Source organism: Saimiri boliviensis, chromosome 8 (genome assembly GCF_048565385.1).
Source record: "Saimiri boliviensis isolate mSaiBol1 chromosome 8, mSaiBol1.pri, whole genome shotgun sequence".
In the NCBI taxonomy this organism is placed as follows: domain Eukaryota; kingdom Metazoa; phylum Chordata; class Mammalia; order Primates; family Cebidae; genus Saimiri; species Saimiri boliviensis.
In genome coordinates, this window is record NC_133456.1 from 81,034,246 (window position 1) to 81,056,790 (window position 22,545).

Genomic DNA, 22,545 nt, shown 5'->3' on the forward strand with positions numbered 1-22,545 from the left:
TGGAAATAGAAGTGATTTTAACCCATCTTCTGAACTTCAGAAGGACAGACTGGTAATTCAATGATTTGCTTCAATTTCGGATAAGAAAAGGTATCAGATTACAACCCATTTCCACCCACCCTCAACATCTGAGCCAGCCTGGGTTATGGTACCAACAGGAAATTCCAGGAATTTTTTTTTAAGGATTTTAAAATTACTAGAGCCCAGGCTTCTCCAGAGCTTTTTAGAGGAGTTTAACCAAGAATTCATTAGGACTAGAAGTGGACAAAACAAAACATTGAAACTATGTTTCTTTTTATGCCTGTAATGGAATTTTGTCTGAAAACACAGCATTTAACATACTGGAAATATTGCTAAGTGTATCTGAAACACCAGTTCAGAGAAGAGTTACAGTAATTTATAGTTTAAATCAACGACTGTTGGAATATGCTTGTTACTTTGATGGTTTATAACTATTTTAATCTACAAAGTGTAATGTAATGGTCAAATGATGACATATTTCTAACAGACTTTAGCAGAAGCATAGTTATTAGTTACAGAGGCTTTTTTTTAATTAATCATATCAGATAGCATAAACCAGCTCTTAGATAGAATATATGGATAACCCTAATATCTATCCCCAGAAAGAAAGGGAACACACACACACGATAGTTTACATATGCTGAGGTAGTTTGGCATACCAGTTTAAATATTTTGATCCCTTGAGCCAAATTCAAACAGGCTAAAATAACTTAAGTGTTGATTCATTCAACTAGAAAGTCTAGTGGAGGAGAGGTCTCAGACTTGGAGAATGTGGTGGGTCATGTTTTAATTCCTGGCTCTCCATAATGCCATCCAATGTTGGCTTCCTCCTAAAGCTACCTCTAGTCATGATTGCGTGATAGTTGTTGGTAGCAAAAGAATCCAAATGCTTTCTCCTCCATATCCAGAGAGAGTGCCTGTTTCTGTCCCGGCATTCCAGCTTGGAATGCTGAGCATGTCCCAATACCTGGGGACATGTCCCAGGTATTCCATGCTGTGATACCTCCTGCCTCCCTTGTTAATGTTTGTGGCCAGGGAAATGGTTTGTGCAGACTGACTTTTCCAATTACGATCCATTTCCAGTGCTGCGGATGGAATCATTTCCTGAGAGGGACAGAATTATGTGGAGGACAGACACTAGCAGTAAAATTGAGGAAAGAGGAAGGCTAAATGTTGGGCATTCACTATAGGGACAACTGATCTGAAAGACACAAGAAAGCCCACAGCTGTATTCACTGAAAATTGCTGTTAGTATAATACTATTAAGAAAGTAATTCCCAGATTACAAACTAACAACAACAAAATTTCAAGGCCAGTATGTTTCTTTTTTTATTATTATTATTGTGTTTGACTTAGATGGTTGAATGATTTCATTTTCATTTATAAGCATTACAACAATTTCCATGCAAAAACCCAAGATTGCAAATGTCTGATTTCAATTGGCCAAAATCCAACCCATAAGTTTGGACATTCAAGACCAATATGAAAACGTTGCTTGACCTTTCCATTAGTAGACATCATGGGTGTCCTCTGAAAGATCAGCAGGCCTCCTGACTTCTTAAACACCAGTTTGCCATGAGTCCATACCAAAACAGGGAGCCAATGCCTTGCAGCACCTAAATCAGGCAAGTAACTTCATTAATGAAGACAGGACACCTCTATACCAAGGCTGCCACCCACAGATATTTCCTGGTTTCTGCTCTACAGCAATACCTGCTTTTGAACAGACATGGTATCTTCTATTTGGGGATTATAAGTTCTTCTGACTGGTTTTCCTCAAAATCTCAGGAAGACTAGAGACTATACAGAAAAGCTTATCTCTATGACCCCAAAAGGAATACATACAAAGACACCTACTTTATCAAGTATGTATTTTCCCCAGCTTTAGACGAAGTCAACATGTATAAAGCTTTCAAAACTTCTCTCAGTAAGACAGGAACCAGGAATATCAAAGAGGGCAAAACAGGACCCCACAACTGAAGGAGAACTAAGCAAATGCAAATAATCATTCCATGGATAGAGAGAAATGGGCAAAATGGAAAAAAAAATAGAATTTCAAGAGTGGTTAATTTATATTGAAACACACTTTGCAATTCTGACAATGGCAAACAGTTCATTAGTGCAAATAATAATTATAATGGTATGTTCTTTAATAGGATTTAAATAAGGCTTCAAATAATTACATATGCTAAAACTAACATTTGGAAACCTTAATTCTGTTTGGAAAACTGTCAAACACATTCTTCAAACCACCCAGTGTTCTCTGATTTGAGGACAGTTACATTCAATGAAGTTGCTCCAAAACACCATTTGTAATATTATCACTTTCAAAGTTAACATTGCTCGGTGGAAAAAGGGAAAACTACTCTGGTCACTGGTCAAAATAAATAAATCCAGCTAACATGCCAGGTAGTTCCCAGGTTCTTATGGTTCTCAAATATCAGTAGTAGTGAAAGCTCATTTAAAAAAAAAAAAGACAAAAATAAAAATAATACAACAGAATCTTTAAGTGTAAGAAAGAGATTTGTTTCCCCATACCCATTAACAAATTTGCACCAAGTATGAAACAGAAAAAAGCAAGAGGACTCATGGGCATTTTTATCTATGGCTCAAGATCTCCTTAAAAAGAAAAAAAAAAAAAAGATCCAAGAAACTAAATAGCATGACAGTAACTACAAAAAGTAAACACGAAATCAGAGGCAGAATATGAAATAGTAATATACTGTTTCAGAGCCTGCACCATCCTGCAGAACCAGGAAACTTAAAATTTGTTCTTAACAAATCCAATCTAGGCTGGATATGTAAAAAACAGAAAGATAGCATCACAAACCACACGACACATTATCAGAGTTTAAGAACCAGAAAAAAAAAAAAAAGTCAGCTAACACTCAGAAAAATTTGTCGTCAATTCTGAAATGGGGCCTTGTGACATCGTCGGGGTTGATAAAGACAGAGATTGACTTCCCCGGGTTCTCGGTCACTAGCTGCTGCAGTTTTTTGGCCAAACGGTCATCGGGCTGGTTGGGGTCCCCACCGTCAGACTGTGGAGAGGGGATGCTGGTGGTGCTGCCCCGCCTCTGGAGCTCCAGCGTCAGCCGGTTGGCTGCCTTGACATGCTCAATGGCGGTGCGTAAGTGCTCTGCCGGGTCTGAGCGCACAGAGGACAGCTTCCGGGCGTGGAGCATGACTGTCTCCTCAGACAGGTGTTCCAGCATGTTGCACTGAGGGATGAAGTAATTGGGGCACATCTTGTTGACCAGACAGTGTTGCAGGTCATCAATGAGGCCCAGCAAAAAGTGGGCTGCATAGTCCTCTTGGGCCAAGTAGTTGGCTGGAAGTCTGTCGCAAGCCCAGAGCATCATGCTCCGCAGGTGATAGGGGCTGATAGCCTTGGGCCGGGACAGCAGTTTAATGATGATGGCTTTGCAGGCCTGATAGGCCTGCATGAGGCTGCTGGAGATGCACTTCTTCAACTGCACCTCGCTCCTGGCAAAAGACAGCCGCCATTCGTTGTCCTTCTTACCCTTGTAGGAGCAAGCAGGCACCAAGTAAAACCCACTGATGACCTCTTCCTCAGTAATCTTCCCATCCCAAAAGTGGTTCTCCATGAGCCAGCTCTGGGCCACTGCAGGCCAACCTTTGAAAGATACCACAGGGACAATATCGTACAACATGCGACTACTCCCTACACCCAGAATGATGGAGATGATGGTCCCATTTTTTTCTACCTTTTCCACCTTTGGCATCCCTCGCTGGGGTTTCTTCTGTATTTCTGATAGGACCACACTGATAGAATCATAGAACCAGTCAGCCACTTTGGTAGGTGAGAAGAAGTAATTGGTGGCACCATTGATGTGATCTACGATGGTGCAGCAGTCTTTCCATTTACTGATTGTCCCCTCATCAAAGAGCCGAAGACTCAGCCAAGAGTGGCACAAGGCTGAGTGGCGCATGTCGAGTGTCACGGGCTGATTACGGTCATGCAGCTTGAGGGCTGGCACCAAGAGGGTAAAGTCCATGTCATAGTCGGTCCCCCGGGCGTAGACATTAAGCTCATCTAAGTCCAGGTCCACCACGCCTTCCCGGACACCTCCAGAGAGTAACAGGTACTCATTCGCCACTGGAAGTTTTTGGTCCAGCTTCTGCACCATTCCTAGAAAGAAAAAAGAAAAAAAAAAAAAAAAAAACCACTATTATGGGAAGCACAGACATAAGAGTCTTATGCATGAATACAGAATGCTCTGATGTTCCAAGAACCAAAATTCATTTATCAGTACAAAACCAGATCTCAGGCTGCTGCACAGACATGGCCGACAGTACTTACTCACTAGTGCTGGAATCTGCCCTTTTCCAAGTGAAGGAATGATGATAGATTTTTCTCTCTCAGTGAAAAGCAGTTATCATTTTCAATAATAAACCAGGGCCCCTCCGGCCCACAGTCATCACCTCTGTTAATGCAATTGCCATCCACTCAGTTATCCGGACCAAAAACCTCAGTAAATTTCAACTCCTCGCTGCCCTTCTACTGCCAAATCTTTTCCATGGAACCTCTGCCAGGGTTTCTCACTTCCTTCCCTGTTCTCCATATCTCCTGCCATCATATGAGAGTAGGCCTTTTTTACCTCTTGCCAAAGCAGTTTTCCTCCCAGGCTCTTCACACTTACAATTTTCATTGTACCAGCTGTTCTCAATGTGGGCTGCAGACACTTTCAAGGGGTAGTGAGGTTATAACTCTCTTTATAACAATACTAACACATCGTTTGACTTTTTGTTGTTGTTGTTTAAGAGACAGGGTCTTGCTATATTGCCCAGGCTGGTTTCAAATTCCTGGCCTCAAGCAATTCTCCCACCTCCGCTTTCCCAAGTGCTGGGATTACAGGTCTGAGCCACCATGCCCAGTCTTGTTTGACTTTTTTTACTGTGTTGATATGTGTACTAATGGTACAAAACAATGCAGGATAAAATTGCTGGTGCCTTAGTAGCAGCCAAGACATTGATGCCAAAGCAGTCAGTGGGTTCTTTACCAATAACACATATTAGCAGTTTTTTTTTTAAATCCAATTTTACTTAAGAAAATCCTGGATGGAGAAGGAAAGTAAGTTATTTTATTAAATCTCAACCTTTGAACCATTAGAAAGAATATCTTCCTAATAGTCTGTGTGATGAAATGGAAATAACCATAAAACCTCTCTTCCTCATACTGAAATAGAAAATCTGTCTTCAGGAAAAGCACTCAGGTAACTGAGTTGTGAGCTGAACCAGCTCCTTTGTTCATGGAACATCATTTTTACTTTAAAGAACAACTGAAAACTATGGCTATTTAGTCTTGGGTATTTGGCAGACATTTTCTTCAAAGATGAACAAAATGAGCCTGGCTAAAAGGAAACTACTGACAATATTTATTGCCAATGATAAAACTGAAACTTCTAAGAGAAAATTAAATTTAGAAAACTCTGCACCATAAGCGTGACATCTTCCCAAATTGTATACGTTTCTGATTAAATTAATGGTGATATTAACAAATGCGATTTTTGATGAGATTGTGAGTCCTTTGAGAGAACCATGTCTCATGTATTAAACAGGCACACAAGACTCCATGCATGCAGTAGGCTCTTAATTAAAGCTCTGAGTAAATGATAAAGGAAAGAATGCATGAAGCTAATAGGTAGATAGAAGGATAGATGTAATTAACATAAATACTTAAATAAAGGCTAGACTTAAATGATTGTTCCACAAACAATACATCTTATCTCCTTTATTATATACTTGCTTATGCTTGATTATCTGACAAACTACCAGCATCATCCTGTGATTTAACAGTGTTTCCCCAAAGATCCTAAAGACCTACCACCAACTATTATAATATTCCAGTATTCATTATAGTTCATGGTTTGCTGCTCATAGGACAATTCCAAATCAAATAAATAAACTATGTACATGTGTTTTGTTACCATTATTGTTATATTCTGAATGTTTGTGTCCCAACTACATGTTGAAATCCCAACTTCCAATGTGACAGTATTAGGAGCTGGGGCCTTGGTAAGTGATCAGGCATGCATGAGAGTGGAGCCCTCAGGAGTGGGATTGATACCCTTAAAAGAGAAACCTGGCCGGGCGCGGTGGCTCAAGCCTGTAATCCCAGCACTTTGGGAGGCCGAGGCGGGTGGATCACAAGGTCGAGAGACCGAGACCAACCTGGTCAACATGGTGAAACCCCATCTCTACTAAAAATACAAAAAATAAGCTGGGCATGGTGGCGCGTGCCTGTAATCCCAGCTACTCAGGAGGCTGAGGCAAGAGAATTGCCTGAACCCAGGAGGCGGAGGTTGCGGTGAGCCGAGATTGTGCCATTGCACTCCAGCCTGGGTAACAAGAGCGAAACTCCGTCTCAAAAAAAAAAAAAAAAAGAGAGAAACCTGAGAGAACTTGCTCACCCCTTCTGCCATGTGAGGACACAGCAAGAAGACAGCCATCTGTAAACCCGGAAGCCATCCCTCGCTGGACAATGAATCTGCAAGCACCTTGATATTGACCTTCTTGACCTCCAGAATGGTGAGAAATAAATCCCTCTTGTTTATAAGCTACTCAGTGTAGGTACTTTGACATAACAGCCTGAATGAACTAAGATAATTATACTTTAAAATTTAACGCTCATTTATTAAAATGTGCTCTTTTTCACTCTTTAAAATCCTAGTTTTTAAATCACATTAACCATGAAGAAGTAACTTATTTAGTACCATTTCCTTACACACAAAAATCTGGCAAGTTATTTTCTTTTAAAAACAGTAAGTTAGCCAACATTATAGTGTCAACCATTCATCAAAAAGAACATCCAGCAAACCTGACTTCTTGGCTGTTTCTCACATTCTCTGCACTGTGATATGGCTTCCAGATCTCTTTTCAATAAAGGACTTATCCCAGCTGATTAAATGCTATCCCTTAAGGATTGTCTCAGCTGCAAAAGGCCGTCTTAACCAAGATCAGGTCCTGTGGCTGATGGGGGTTGCAGGTGCACATGCAATAACTGATCAGTGTGGGACTGTCCCAGCTCAGGACATTCCAAAGGGCCGTTCAAACACTGAGTTTCTAGTGGGGTTGGCTGTAGCGAATGATGTGCCTGCAGAGAAAAAGCTTCCCTACTTGAGCCTGCTTCCTTCCTCTCTTCCACAGCTGTAGATCCCAAGGGTGCTGCTTCATCTACATCCTAACTCCGTTTCAGAGGCTGCTTCCTGAGAAACCCAACGTACCACACTAAATACAATCCAAGCAAAACAGAAAGTACTACATACTACCTAACAGAAAACAGTCTTCACTAAAAATTCAGCATGGAAAATACGTTTTCCCTTTTAAAAGTGGCTTTTAAAAGCCAAACTTAATCTGGAAAGTTCTTATAAACACCAAGACAAAGATCCATTTTTCAAATGTCATGTTTTAATATTAACCTTATCTTTCCATGTAAAGAAATACTACCACCCCATGTTTTGGTTATTGCTTTAAAGGATAAAATTGATTTCTCGGATTCCAGATTAGGTAGTGAAAATCGTTTTCATTCTCTTATGGACTCACATGTTGAAACAGTCACTTTAAGTGAGATACATTTGATAATGAAATAGTTTAGTCCTTATTTCAAATATTCTTTCACTCTAGCACTCAGAATGCCATAAATATACATGAGAAATAATGTGAAATGCTGTGTTGTGGTTAATAATATCTGAATCGATTAAAGTGATACTGTTATTGAATACCACACTGCTATCTCCTCTTAGGCATAACTAACTCAAAACCCTATATACCCTTTTGTCCTGGACAGAGAAAAACTGGCTTTGAGCACACCAGCTAAGACTTGCCTGTATAATCAGGGTAATTTGTGCCTTAACAACCTAGAGATAATTTCTATACAAAAATGCCACTCAGTTTTGCCTGGGATTGTCACAATTTTGTTTATAGTCTTAGGTAAGCAATAGCTGAAACTCCCTTCTGCCCTCTGCTGGATTTAAGAAGTTTTAACCCATTTTCACTTGTCAATATAGATACTGGAAAATTCCTGCCAAGGAAAAACATATTCTCTTTCCTCCCAACTGATGCTTTTCCATCTCGTCAAAATGTTGACCCTTTATCCAAAGGAGCCAATATAAAGTATCTGACTAAATTCTAATATTCAGAGGTAGGGTAATTTTGAACATTTCTGATTCCTTTTAAAGTGAAGAAAGACCTTTAGCAGCAGAGAGAATATTGCAGACACTTATTTACTAAGCCCCTAGAAGTTAAAAACAAAGACCCTAAGGCCACACTGTTCTAGAAGCTAATCCCTTTGGACATCCACATTTCCATTTAGCCTCCCTGAGCCCATTAGTTTGCAGTTTTACAAATGATATGGTAACACAACTGGAGCCTTCTCCAGCGTTACACAAGCCCAAATGTCTTCCTTGAAAACTTTCCTGGGCTAAGTTTAAGTGAAAATGAGCTGACATCAGCTATCATGGCAGATGGGTTGCCATGCAACCAAAACACAGACAAGGCTGGAAGGGAAAAAGACAGAGGAGGGAAAATTCTCAACTGCACACTTTGGCTGTAGGGATCAGTTCCAACAAGTGCCATCTCTGAACAGGAGGTTAAGATCTAGTGACTCTGGTTGTTTAGCTATTAGATTATCCAAAGCTGTGAGTAGGAACAAAAGGAAGATGCACATATACTACTGAGCTTGTTAGCAGCAAAAATGAAAAAGAAGGACAGAGAATAGCTTATTCCCTTGGGTGGGTCTCTTCTTTTCATGGAAGCACTGGCATATGCTTGCTCTTAAGTAAAACTGCCACTCAACCTTCTTTCCTATAATTCTCCACTCCTTGGTTTTGATGTTTAATAGTTTTTACTAAAGAATATCTTTTCTTTTTCTTTTTGGAGACAGAGTCTCTCCCAGTCTCCAGGCTGGAGTGCCGTGGCATGATCTTGACTCACTGCAACCTCCACCTCCCTGGTTCAAGCGATTCTCCCTCCATGTAGCTGGAACTACAGGCATGTGCCACCACACCCAGCTAATTTTTGTATCTTTAGTAGAGACAAGGTTTCACCATGTTGGCCAGGCTGGTCTTGATCTCTTGCCCTCGTGATCCACCCGCCTCAGCTTCCCAAAGTGCTTGGGATTACAGGCATGAGCCACCGTGCCCAGCCTACTTAAGAATATTTTAAGAACATCCATTTACATAGATACTTAGGTCCTAAGTTTAAAGAATGCGTTTCATGTCATCCTTTTAGTTATCTGCTGATTACCTTTAGAATATCAAGGGAAAAATGGAGCTCTGTCCCTGACTTCATGTTCTAGTGAATAAAACTATATCATATTCCATAAATTGAAATTGTAAACTTTCATTATTCAAACATATAATGCCAGATTGTTAATACTAGAGCACAAAAAGTATCATTTCTTGTTGTCTTCACAACCCCATCCCAGTAAGTCTATGAAAATGCAAATGGAGAGCTCAAGAAATACTTAAGTAGGTAAGTCAAAATAGTATTTGCACAGATTTCTTTAAAATACACACACACACGTTGAAGGGAGAAAAATTTATAAAAAGTATAATTTTTGATGTCTTGTAAAATTATAAAATTAAATTTTCTTTTAATATACCTTTGACTATATCCATATATGCCTGAATATTCAGCTCAGCAATATTCATTGTTTCATATAAAAACAATGGCTCCAACTTGTGCAGCACATACCAATAATCAGTGGTGCCTTATTCTGGCAGTGGGTTTTAATGGTAGGCAGGTGGGATGACGTTGACAAAGTTCTTCTTTGATTTTGATGCATCCCCTGGGGTAAGTCTCCTCAGCTGACAATAAACAATATAAAACCTTCCTATAAAAATATTATGGTTTATGTTTCAAGGGAGGAAGTATGTTTGTCAAGCTTACTTGACATTCTGAGAAACATATGAGATGTGGCCATGGCGACCTTTTCCTAAGAAAGTCACTAATATATGGAATTTAATGACCCCAGTTGGGAAAGGTTTTAGCCCTTTCCTTGTTTATGCCCAGACATCATCTATCTGAAGAAAAAAATGGTTCCAAGAGGAGAAATCACTCATTTGGGGTCATACAGCCTTAGTGACAGACTACTAGCATTGTTGCATTGCAACATTTGCTGCAAAGATCGGAATGGCACATACGTACTGATCTCCCACTGAAAACAATCTGACTTGATGTGAGTGCAGAATGGCTTAAGGGGTAAGTAGCAGAGGTCTCAGGGCAACGAGCCAGCTTTGCATTTTCATTGGTCAAATCTTTAGTGGGACCTTGTGTTGAGAAACATTAAGTTTACCCTGCCCCCATGGCTCCCTTGTGGAGAATACCTTTTAGTGTGCAATTTGTGGTAAGCAGTTCACAGCTCCCTACTTGGTATATATTTTGAGTTATGAGTAAATATAGAACACCCATTTATTAGTAAGAATCACCTGTCAATAGAGAATAAATACGTGGAGCAGAATCTGCTTGGGGCCTTCAGCCTGGGATGCTGTCAGCCCCTGAGGCTGTCAGCTCAATAGGCTGCTGGCCTCCCAGATAGACCCACTTTGCCATTCTCTCTGGGTGTCTGGCTTCTCATTGCCTTTAGTGCCGCCTGGGTGGGGGTCTCCTGACTGAGCTGGTACTCAGTAACCTTGGACAAGTGGCAGGACATGTCTGACCATCCACATTTATCATAAGGAAGAATAGCCCTGATCTGCCTTGATAGAGCCATTAGTATTCCCAAATAGACTGTAAGATCCTGGAAATACAGAAGACAAAAATGGAGCTCACCAGTGTTTCAATATATTCTGAGTTATTAGTACTCACAATTATGATAATATGTTTTATATGTCAAATAGTCTGTTTTACTTTGCATAATCTGAGACAACTGCATATAATTGTATTTTTTTAGAAATCTGATTCATTCATGTATGGTAATGGCAATGCCCTATTGACCAGAATATATACATAGTAATAGGACTGATTTAAAAGATGTCTCTCCAAAGGAATCTGTCTTGGTATTTTACGCTTTTGATACTGATATGTATGCAAGAAAACTGGACTCAGGACAGGCTTGGGCTTGGATCCTGGGCTTGCCATTTACCATTTAAGTGAGGTTGACAAATTAACCTGGGCTTCCAATTTCTTATCTATTAAAAACAAATTGATGAAAAGTAAATAAATGCATATAAAAACCCACCCTTACAGGATGGCTATGAAATGTCTAAGCACATAGTAGATATTTAGTTCATTTTCTCCATATGTTCTTCCTTTTTCCTACCACACATAAAACTGGAAGAGCAAATAACACAGATTCCACAGAGTTATTTTAAAGATGCAATTAAGATAATCTATTTAAAGCCTCTAGCACATGCAAGGCACACAAAACATGTTAGATGAAGGGAAACGAATGAAGTATTCTCTCCCCTGGCTGTACCAAGACTGCTGCTAGCCGATGCCGCTTCCTGTGAGTGGATGCTATCATGTGGCATGACACACAGGGTGGCAGGCAGAGGGCAGGCTGGATTCTCGCCCTTTCTAGTCCTCTCACCCAGGTACCCCATGGAATGAACAACCTGTCCATCCTAGTGGAGGGTCTTGACCTGAACTCCTAAGTCAACACTTTTGACACCTATTGTCATTGTGGGCTGTGTTCATGGTGTATCCTTCCTCCTAAACAAGATAATAATATACAATTGTCCCTTGGTTCCAGGAACCCCTACAGAGGCCAAAATACAGGCATATTCAAGCCCCATAGCTGACCTTGTGGAATCCACTTATACAACAAGTTGGTGCTCTGTCTAAGTGGGTTTCATATTCTGCAAATAGTGTATTTTCAATCTGCATTTGATTGAAAAATACCCACCTAACAAGTGGACCTGTGAAGTTCAAACCTGTGTTGTTCAAGGGTCAACTGTAAAGCATTTGGCACCGTAACTCATGAAAAAGCGAAGCAAATGAACGATCCTGTCTTAGACGACATCTATAACCTCCCTGTGGTCAAGATTTTTTTACTGCATTGCTAGTACAGACTTTAGATAAAAAGGCACCTGCTTTTTGTGTGTACCATTGCTTTCAATCAACTTGAATATCTCATTAAGCACAACTGAGGATAATGGAATTTGCTGCACAATATGAAATCCTGTCACCATATGTGTATAAAAGTGTTTACTAATAATCTAAATGACAGGAAGAAAAAAAATTCCTCTCTAATCTTCTATTACTTTCCTTCTTAAAAATTAAAACTGGAGTTCTTAAAAATTGGTGGGCTTTGTCGAAGTCTACTAAGTAATTTTAGTTAGTAGATTTTAGTTAGTCCAAGTCTACTAACTTGAGTTAGACTTGGACTCAAGACTAATTCACTCATGACCAACATCAACCACTGTGGGTCCTGGCTTCCTTAAATGAGACTGTAGAACAATGACTACAACTTTGTTGGGTGGCCATGGGAATAAAATGAGAAAATGTACAACAAATTACTTGGTGTGGTTTTGTGCTTAGTTGGCAATCAGTAAACAGGGTTTGTTGGCATATGCATATACATATCAATATATTCTTTCCCATCAAATAAATCCTGCCCTTTCTTTCTCTTCAGTACTTAGGATAGTTTAATAACCCATGTTTTTTGCCATTTAGAACTTACAGGCAAGACTCAAAAGAGTCTTATTTGCCCTACCTAGCAGCTTCCCAAAGTCACAATAGCATACAAATGTTACAGATTGACAATTTGTAAGAGTGTTCACTTTAGAAGGCTCATTTTTGAAAGTCCAAAAAAAAAAAAAATTAAGTGAAAAGCAAGAGTAATGCCAATATGGTGTTAAACAGCTACATAAGGATACAGAAATATATCCGAGATGACCACATTAATGCTCTCCTGATCTTCACAAGAACCCATAAGCTTGCGATGGAGATGTTCAGAATTAAGTCAATTGTACCCCTCCACTGACTCTTTGCCTGTGACTCCGCTGGGTCCAGTTTCCATTCCTTTCTCACTTTGAGATGCATATGTAAACTACTTAATTACTCCAAAACTGGAAAGCTGTGTTTAGTTGGGGAGGAGAATGTGGGAAAAGTCTACGTTTCAGAAGAAAAATAATGAATTAGACCAAGTCCAAGATATTGTAACGAGGATGAAGACAGGATTCAAAACTCAGATTTTATTTATTCACACAGTGAGTATGAGTGTCTCCTGTGAGCTAGTACTGTGCTAGACAGTGAAGTCACAAAGGTGAAGAGAAACAGCCACTGTTCTCACTGTGTGATGCTGATTATTTAGTGAGAAAGCCAAATGTTAACTGTATCAGTCAGGTTAGATGAAGTTAGGCTGAGTAACAAAGCTAATCTCAGTGATTCAAAACAACGAAGTTTTATTTTTTATTCATACTAAATGACCATCAGGGTGAGTGGGGGCAGGAGAGACTGGGCTTTTCTTTCCTTCATTGAAGACCCAGATGGATAGAGCAAGCCTTGTCTGGAAAGAACTTCACAGTCACTCTAGTGGAGGAAAAGACAGCTCTGGAGGTTTTCTTTTCGGCAGTTATATGCTCTGGCATGGAAATGACATACATCATTTTCATAAACAAATCATTGGTCAAAACTAGTCACATGGTCCCACCCACAGCCATGAAAGAAAGCACAATTCTACCATATGCTGGGAGAGATGGGAATCTGTGATATGCAGCATGAATAGCTCCCATGAGAAACAGATAATTACACATGAATAACATATGATTATAAGCTGAGATAATAGCACTGAAGGAAATGAATACAGCCCTAGCCAAAACGCAGAAGAGGAAGAGGAGGAGTGACAATTGTTTAGCCTGAAGAATAGAAAATTCAAAAAGGCTATGAGAGCCATCTTCCAATATTTGCTAAGTTGTGCTAGTAAAGGAGAAATGGAATTTACCTATATGGTTTTGCTAAGTGGAACACACAGAGAGAAGTTTTCTGTGTCATGCTGTAAACTCATTCATCAGGTAGAATTTTCTAACAATGTTGGCTGTGGAGGCAGTACCTTCTCTATCCCAAGAGAAGATCAATCAGAACTTTCAGCAGGGATGGAGTCTCAGTATAGACATCTTCCAAGTTGGCTGCCCATCACAAGAGCCTATTACTGAAGACAGAAAACTATAAAGCAGACTTCTGTAGCCACCTATGACCATCCAGTGTGGGCCCAGTAACAGTGGCTGTAAGAAGATCATAATCTGAGCATTAAGTCCAAATGCTGGATGCTGCCCTTCCTTCTTATCTGGCCTACTCTGTGTCATTTGTAACCTACACCTCCACCGCTGTCACATCCTCCAGCTGACTTTACCAAATTACAAAGAGATAACTAATACTAGCAATGACACACGTAACAGCAAAAGATGAGCTGAATTATCAAGAGCTGTACTATCAAGTACATGTTTGAAGCACACAGATCTCATGACAAGGACTCTCTGTGAAGGGCACAAACTAATCCATGCCACTACCATGCGCTAAGGCATAGGCCGAATGCCTTACAGCTGCGTCATCTCATTCAATCTTCTTAGCCTTTTCAAGTGAGAAATAGTGTCCCCATTTTACAGATAAGGAATTTTTTTAAAAACTAGCAGCCAAATAAATTGTTTGTGGCCATGATAGCTGACCTGGGATGCAAGTTCAAGTTGATCCTATGCTGCTTTCCTGCATGAAACGGGCTTTTCTAGGAGAGAATAAACAATGCAACACCTTGGGCCTTTAAAATTTCCACATAAACAGTACAGAAACAGTAAGTAGAAATTTATTTCTCCATCCAAAAATGAAACAAATTCTATTTTGGAGTAAACAGATTTCTAAAGCAGACTAAAAACTGACTTTAGTCATCTCTGGGGAATAAAGTATATGAGCAAATGCGTAAAGGATCATAGGAAAGATATGATTATAAATGACATGACAAAAATACTTAGCGCTGTGACACACAGCTAGGTGCATGCACGTGTGTGCATGTGCATATGTGTTGCATACTTAGCTTTTGCACAACTTTCAAAGAACATTCCACAAGTGTTTTAATCACAACAGCATCCTTGAAATTCTTTCAGGCTTCCAGGACAAACTCTGAAAATACTACCATATATTCAGAAGCACAGTATAATTTGTTATTTTAACCCAACATCAGAGCCTTAATTTGAAGGTCATATCCCCCAAGTTTCTACTACTAGGTTGAGGAGACAGGTGGAGGTAGCCAGGAACATGATAGCCAAAAACATACTAACCACAAAGCTAGAAACTCTTATTGAACTCTGAAGCAAGAAAGTCTTTTCCCTTTACAGATACAGCAGTATCTATTACTGTCACATTTTGTCTCTGTACAAAACCTGTATCAGGTATACGGATATGGAGATATGGAGAGAGAAACAAAGAATTCTGTGTCTTTTCTAAAAACAAACAAAAACTGGTATCTATCAAACTGTAATAAGAGATAATGCTCCTGTGACAGGCACCCTAAAAAAATGTGTCAGTATCCATTAAAAAGAGACCCTGGATTGGTGATCTATACTACACATTCAAATTTGCCCAATCAGCTTAAAAATGATCCCAATTTATATAAAGAAGCCTCCTCTAAAGAACTTGCAAACTATCATTGGCTAGTCGAAGAAGGCCCTGTCTTACTTTAGACAAGTTTATTAACTTGTTTTACTGTTTAATTCAGAAATTTTCAAACATACACAATAGTAGAGATAATGGTATAATGAATTTCCATGTATCCATCACCAAACTTCAACAATTTTGTTTGCCATTCTTATTTCATTCATCCCATTTTTTTTTCAAAATAAGGTAAATCCCCAGACAATGTATAATTTTACTCATAAACAATACTCTCAGTTAGACAAAGACATTTGTCTAAAGACATCTGTCTAAAGACTTTTTAAGTATAACCACCATTCTCATATCTAAACAAAAGTAATAGTTCCTTATTATCACAGATTTCACTTGAATTTACATTTTTCCTAGTATGAGAGAAAGAGAGAGTGTATGTGTGTGTGTGTGTGTGTGTGTGTGTGTGTGTGTGTATACGCACACGCGCACGTGCATGTGACTTTGTGCATCCTGCCCTGTGTCCCCAGCCCACCCCTGGTTTCACTTGAGACTGTGACAGGCAGTCCCTAAGATGTTGCCAGACCCTCTCCTCAAGGGCCAGTGACTCTGCCCCTCTCTCCAGCCACTGCCAGGAAGTACAGGGGAGTTAATGCAAGAGAACTGATACGGGAGTGGGGGGACGGGGGCAACTGTCAACCAGTGGGGCAGAATCAGTAGATAAATGCCCTAGCTTCCCCAGACTCTGTGAGCGATTCTACATTGAGTTCTACACAACTTCTCAGATTAACTCATTCAATAGCTTATGAACGAAGAGAACCTTTATTGGCTTTTCTCCCTTCTGTCTCAATTGCTCTATTCCCTCTCTCCTGTTTCTTAGTATTACCTCCCAAGTAAACTCCCATAGCAAAGTAATTCTTGTTTCTAGAACTGTAGTAGGTGGACAGGGGTGTAAAGCAGGGACAGACAGGCTCATGTCTGTTAATAATTCTTGACGAAATTACAGCATTTCCTATGTACAACTGGCCATGAACCTGGAAGTGTAAGCTAATGACAATGGATTACCTGTTCTTTCCCACAATCAGTTATAGATCCATTATAAGTCGTATAAAACTAGATCTGAGAACAATTCTCAAAAACAGTTCACTAGCCTTCTCGGATCAGCAAGCTTGCTTTTCTGTGCATTTACAGTTAGCAACTTCCTCTTATTTCTTGCTTTGTTGTTATTTCAATTCTCGCTACTTCTCAACAGACATGTTAAGATCTCTAGAAAGCTGTGGAGAGGTGAAAATCCATATATTCTTCGGATACAGGCACTTCTTCCTTAACTTCCAAAGAGAACAATGGGGATTAGGGTCGAGGAGAGTGGATAAAAAAAGAGCTTACTCCAGGAACCAACCTTCAGAGTCGGCTTTGTTCAGATAGACTCACTTTACTCATACATAGAAGCCTCAAGCCAAATTTAAATAGTACAGAAATAATTCTAAATGATATGTTTAGTCTATTCATTTAATCACATTTTGTCTGTACATTCTCCCCTTCCACCCCACCCAGAGATGGGAGTCTCGATCTATTGCCCAGGCTGGAGTGAGGTGGCACGATTTTGGCTCACTGCAACCTCCGCCTCCCAGGTTCAAACAATTCTCCTGCCTCAACCTCCCGAGTAGCTGGGACTCAGGTTCGTGCCACCGCACCCGGCCAATTTTTGTATTTTTAGTAGAGACAGAGTTTCACCATGTTGGTCAGGCTGGTCTCCAACTCCTGACCTCAAATGATCCACCCACCTTGGCCTTCTAAAGTACTAGGATTACAGGCGTGATCCACCATGCCCGGCCCATACTTTATTCAGTGCAGTGTTTATACCGATTGTCAATTATGTGTTTACCTGTCATGTATCCCTTTGATGACCTGTGTATCTCCCACTGTAACACAGGAGAAGTTCAGCAGAGTAAGCTAAATCAATAGATGGTGTAGCCTAATGACAGAGTTTACTGAAATAAACTATCTTTATAGAGGACAACAATGTCATTGTGAGACATGATGAGAGACTCCAGAGCCTCTATGTCTGCAAGCAAGGGAATCCTATCACATGCTCAGAAGAGATGAAGGAGAAGCTAGGGGCTTGTTAATGATACCGTAGCTACAAAGACACATCTCCTCCTATTCTTTGAGAGTAGTTCAGCTCTAGGACATTCTCCAAAGCACCAATTTTTAGTCTACAACGTCATCAGAAAAGTAGGAGAAACGTTACTGTAAATATAGTGTGATCTACGATCAAAGTCTAATACCTGATTTCTAAAAACATTATAACCATGTATTTTTTTCCTTTGATATCTAAGTGGAGAACCTACTAATAAATGGACTCCTTCTTACTAAGCCATTCCCAGTAACTGCCAGGAGATGGCATCCACACTCTGCTCATTTACCAAGAGTTTTCTAGCTGGGCTCTGAGGTCTTAAAATTCTAGAATAAAGTCTTTGGGGAAACAAGCTCATCAAGGGGCTAAAGATGTGATAAGACAACATTAAAAGCATCAGTCCCAGGCCTTACTTTGAGGTTCCACCCAGTGACTTACAACCGTTTGGTTCCCCTGCAAAAATCCTCCTGATAATTTAGGAGCTAAAGAGATCATCAAGATTGAGCCAAGACTGAAAGACGCTTTGTCTTGGCAAGCAACATGGCTGACAGTGAGTTCCCAATGCATATTCAAGACCTCATTGGAAGGCACAGAGTGCTTGCACTTACTGCAGCTGATTTTTTTTTTTTTTAATGAATGAATGAATAAAGCCTCAGATTCCAGGAATAAAAGAAAAAGAAGTCACAGGAAACAGTCATTGATGTTATGAGGTTAAGACACTACTCTTCCTTCAAGATAATTTCATTCTGTACAGATGAATAAATATACTGAAGCCCTTAGGAGCTCAGATGATTAATAAAATGAAAAATTTTTAACCTGTCTTCAATCAATACGTTGTCAAAATAAGCAAACATATACTGTATAATGTTTTGCAGTTTCCAGAAAATGGCCACAATCATTTTCTCATTTGTTCCCTGTAATTACTTGGTGAAGAGCTCTAGAGTTCTCAATGTAGGGATGTGGAAGCTGAGACTCCTGGCCCTAAGTAACTAGTCAAGAGAAGTACATAAAGTATCCACGCAGTTCTTTGGCCTAATCTAGACTAAAACTAATCTGACCACCCACAATTATTTTGCAGGACAGATGGAGAGATCATTTTTTTTTTTTTCCCATCAAGTTATCAATCTGTTGCAAGGTAGGAGAAAGGGCTCCAAATGTAAAGCCTGCTCTGTTGGGAGGAGTCTATGATGGTTATAGCCAGACTGCCTGGGTTACTGATAAGATACCCTTCTTTGCTTACCTATGCCAGCAAAATAAGCACACATCCTTGCTGAAAAATAACTTGTTTTTAAGTGTCAATAACCAAGTGCTTAACAGCTATTAATCAATATTCCACGTGGCTTATTAATAATAACCTCCTGCTTCTATTGTTTTCACCTTCATTTAAGTAAGTAAATGTTATTTCAGATGCTAATTTCCTCAATATAGTTTTCAAATAACAAATAAGTCATATCCTAAAAACATGCTATTTTGAAAAACAATGACTTAGTAAGCCTTAGTATTTCCATCATATAAAGCTGGAGTGTTCCATACATCCAGAAGTTCAGATTAGTACAGCTACACTTATCTCTGTAATTTAAGAAAGGGCTAAGGGATCAAATGAGTTTTTCCAAGGAAAACACACACACACACACACACACACATACACACACACACACACACACACACACACGTGCAGACACACACACAAATACTGACAACCTGACAGACTAATAAAGAGGTGAATCTATTTCTGAGACAGAATTGCTTTGAGTATCTAGGTAAAAACATACTTTTATTGTCGAGCTTGAAAACGTTCAAATCCAAAGAAGTCAGACTTAAAATAACCAGCCAAAGCCCTCTGCAGAAGTTGAAATTTGCAGTTTAAAAACATGGGTAGATCATTTAAAAGAGGGCAAAGCTGCCGTGTTTTTAAATTCATGCCTGCTCAATTAAAAAAGAAAAGTTTTCGACAAAGTCAAAGATGAATCCCATAAAGCTGAAGTGGGAAAGCTATATTTTGAAAGATGGCTTCTTTCATCTACTTTACCCCAACCATCTAAAAATGGAGCGAGTCAATGCATGATCAGTGGCATTCAAACATTCCAGCCAGAAATTATTAACCAAAAGATGGCTACTAAGGGAGAAATAAGAGTTTCTTTAATTACATAGTATTAAGGGATGTTGTTTGAATCAGTTACAAATTCACTAACTCTTAGACTCCGGAGACTGAAGTTTAAGTTGTATATGTGTTCCCCACACAAAGAATGAATAAAGTGGAGGTTACTGGAGCCAGAACTGACTTCAAGGTTATTTATTCCAACTGCCATGGTATATAAGAGGTGGCTAAGGCCCAGAAAGCAAAGGTGACACAGCATTGCATCTGGTACAGGTGCCAGAAATAGAACCCAAAGACCTTGACTCTCAATCCAGAAGTCTCTACTTCATATGTGGGTCTCAGACCAAGAGGCTTGTTAAAAATGCAGATTCCCATGTCTCACCCCGGAAGGATGGAAGCATCATCTCCAAGGAGACACATGTGTTTTAAACTAGCAATGGTGAAATGCTTTTAAAAATGGAGACTGTCTCTCTCTCAATTTCAAAGCAAAAAGTTTAACTGCATGAAATCGGGAAAGGCAAAGCTGTCAAGATAGAGGGAGGAATTTACTGTCTCAGTAATTCTCTAAGATCTTGAAGGGCTGAGACTGGCTACTCTTCAAATCAGGAAAGACAACTTTGGCGGGCTTTTGGAAACCTGACAGTCATTGAGATTCAGGAGGGATGTGGCCAGTCTCATTCTTCACAACTGGGGAATTCATTCATCTCTAACCACCCAAGCATCTGTTTACTTTGAAAGAAAATGATGTGTGTGTGCTAGATTTCTGCTATTTTTTTCAGGGCCTTCATCTCCCTCTCCTCAACAGATAGGGACTAATTTTTGTCCTCGATTCAATCTCAAGTACAGACAAAGTGAATGCATCACCAGCCGAATCCTTAAGGACAATTGGCGCACATACCACACTTAGCTTGGGAGCACATATATGGGGGGGTCAGTGAGTATCAAGTGTGGCTCTGACTTGGCAGGCAAGCAGTAAACCCACAGTGATGGGCACAATTACAGCTCAGTTCTTAAAACCAAAGATCACACCGTTGGAACAGTTTGAATAGAGGTGTACAATTTCCAAAGCTATCGATTGTCCCAGAGTTGAATTTAGAGACCATTAAATACGGACCCCTGGATTCATACTGTGTCCCTTCCAAAAGTCCAGTGTGGGTTTTAGAGTGAAGTAGCAAAAAGACTAGAGGACAAATCTTTTAAAAGTTGGTGCCTACTTGAGAAAGGTCAGTAAAGGACTCAAACCCAGGTGTGCTATGATTGTGAGATGCAAAAATTCCACTTTTAAGATAGTGACAAAAATTACATTTTGGACACAGACCCAAGTCTTGCGATGAGAGTAACTTTCAGATGAAAAATCCTGTAATTCCAGTCTAAAAAGAGGTGGTTTGAGGAGAAACTCTCCAGCAAAATCACGCAAAGTTTTCTGTCTTTCCACTAGAGGTCATGCCTTCCTGATTTTTCTTTAGTCGTTGGACTGGTTGCAACTCAAAAAGTAAGGCCTGAGGTTGAACACAAATTTTTAAAATTAATACCGGATTTTACTAACACGTTTTCAAAGTGAGTCACAACACAGTGTTTCTTGCTGGCGAATTTCAAATGCCCACATGCTGTTTGCAGCAATTCTACTATCGTGATGGGATGTCATGCCCATTGTTAAGATTGGTAGCTTCGAGGTGAACAAGGAAGATAGAAAAGAAAGACACCAGAAGAGATCATGTGGAGAAGGAGTATTAATTTAGAATACAGGCAAACTTGAATGTAGACGTTAGCTTCATGATTCATTAGCTGTGTGACATTTGGATAAGTTACTTGACTTTCTGAAAATTCAGTTTCCGGGGCCGGGTGCGGTGGCTCAAGCCGGTAATCCCAGCACTTTGGGAGGCCGAGGCAGGTGGATCACAAGGTCGAGAGATCGAGACCAACCTGGTCAACATGGTGAAACCCCGTCTCTACTAAAAATACAAAAAATTAGCTGGGCATGGTGGTGTGTGCCTGTAATCCCAGCTACTCAGGAGGTTGAGGCAGGAGAATTGCCTGAACCCAGGAGGTGGAGGTTGCGGTGAGCCGAGATCGCGCCATTGCACTCCAGCCTGGGTAACAAGAGCGAAACTCCGTCTCAAAAAAAAAAAAAAAAAAGAAAATTCAGTTTCCTAATTAAAAAAAAAAAAAATGAGGGTAATACCATCTTTCTCACAAGGTTCTCGTGACACTTGATTGAAACAGTTACATAAAGCTCCAAGTACAGTTTCTGGAACTTTGCAATACTGAGAAAATGTAATTGTGTTTTTAAAATCACATTCTATTCATACTTCTGTAGGTTAATGAATAACACTAGCCTTTATCCTGTTATTTGGGCATGAGACTTTTAAAAAGAAATATTCAATATAACAAACCTGCCCGTTCTGCACATGTACCCCAGGGCTTAAAGTATAATTATAATTTAAAAAATTTTAAAAAGAAACATTCCAGTATTTTTTCTACCTATTCTACCACCTCCCTCCTTTGTTTTTAAATTTTAGTTTTAAATAAGTAACGTAGTCATGTGGTTTGATATTCAACAGCATAGACGTGACTCTGGAGGGGAGGATCTGTGTTCGATCACCCCTTTATTATCAAGAGCTCATCATGCAGTGCTTTGCAATGCAAGCAACGTGTGTCAAGTAATGTGGGCTGAATGGGTGAAACCTCTTGACAACTCTGTCAGCTTTGGAAGGGACAGAAAACCCTTTGA

General features: G+C 39.8%; 1 protein-coding gene across 1 annotated transcript in view; it reads right to left on the minus strand.

The window, feature by feature from the left end:
* Window positions 1-1,325: 1,325 nt before the first annotated feature.
* Window positions 1,326-22,545, minus strand: part of MB21D2 (Mab-21 domain containing 2) — a 129,085-nt gene continuing 107,865 nt past the window's right edge. Inside the window, exon 2 of the mRNA XM_003927021.4 lies at window positions 1,326-4,174. Within this exon, the coding sequence (XP_003927070.1) occupies window positions 2,910-4,174 (1,265 nt within the window). The 3' untranslated portion in view covers window positions 1,326-2,909. The remainder of the gene's footprint in view (window positions 4,175-22,545) is intronic.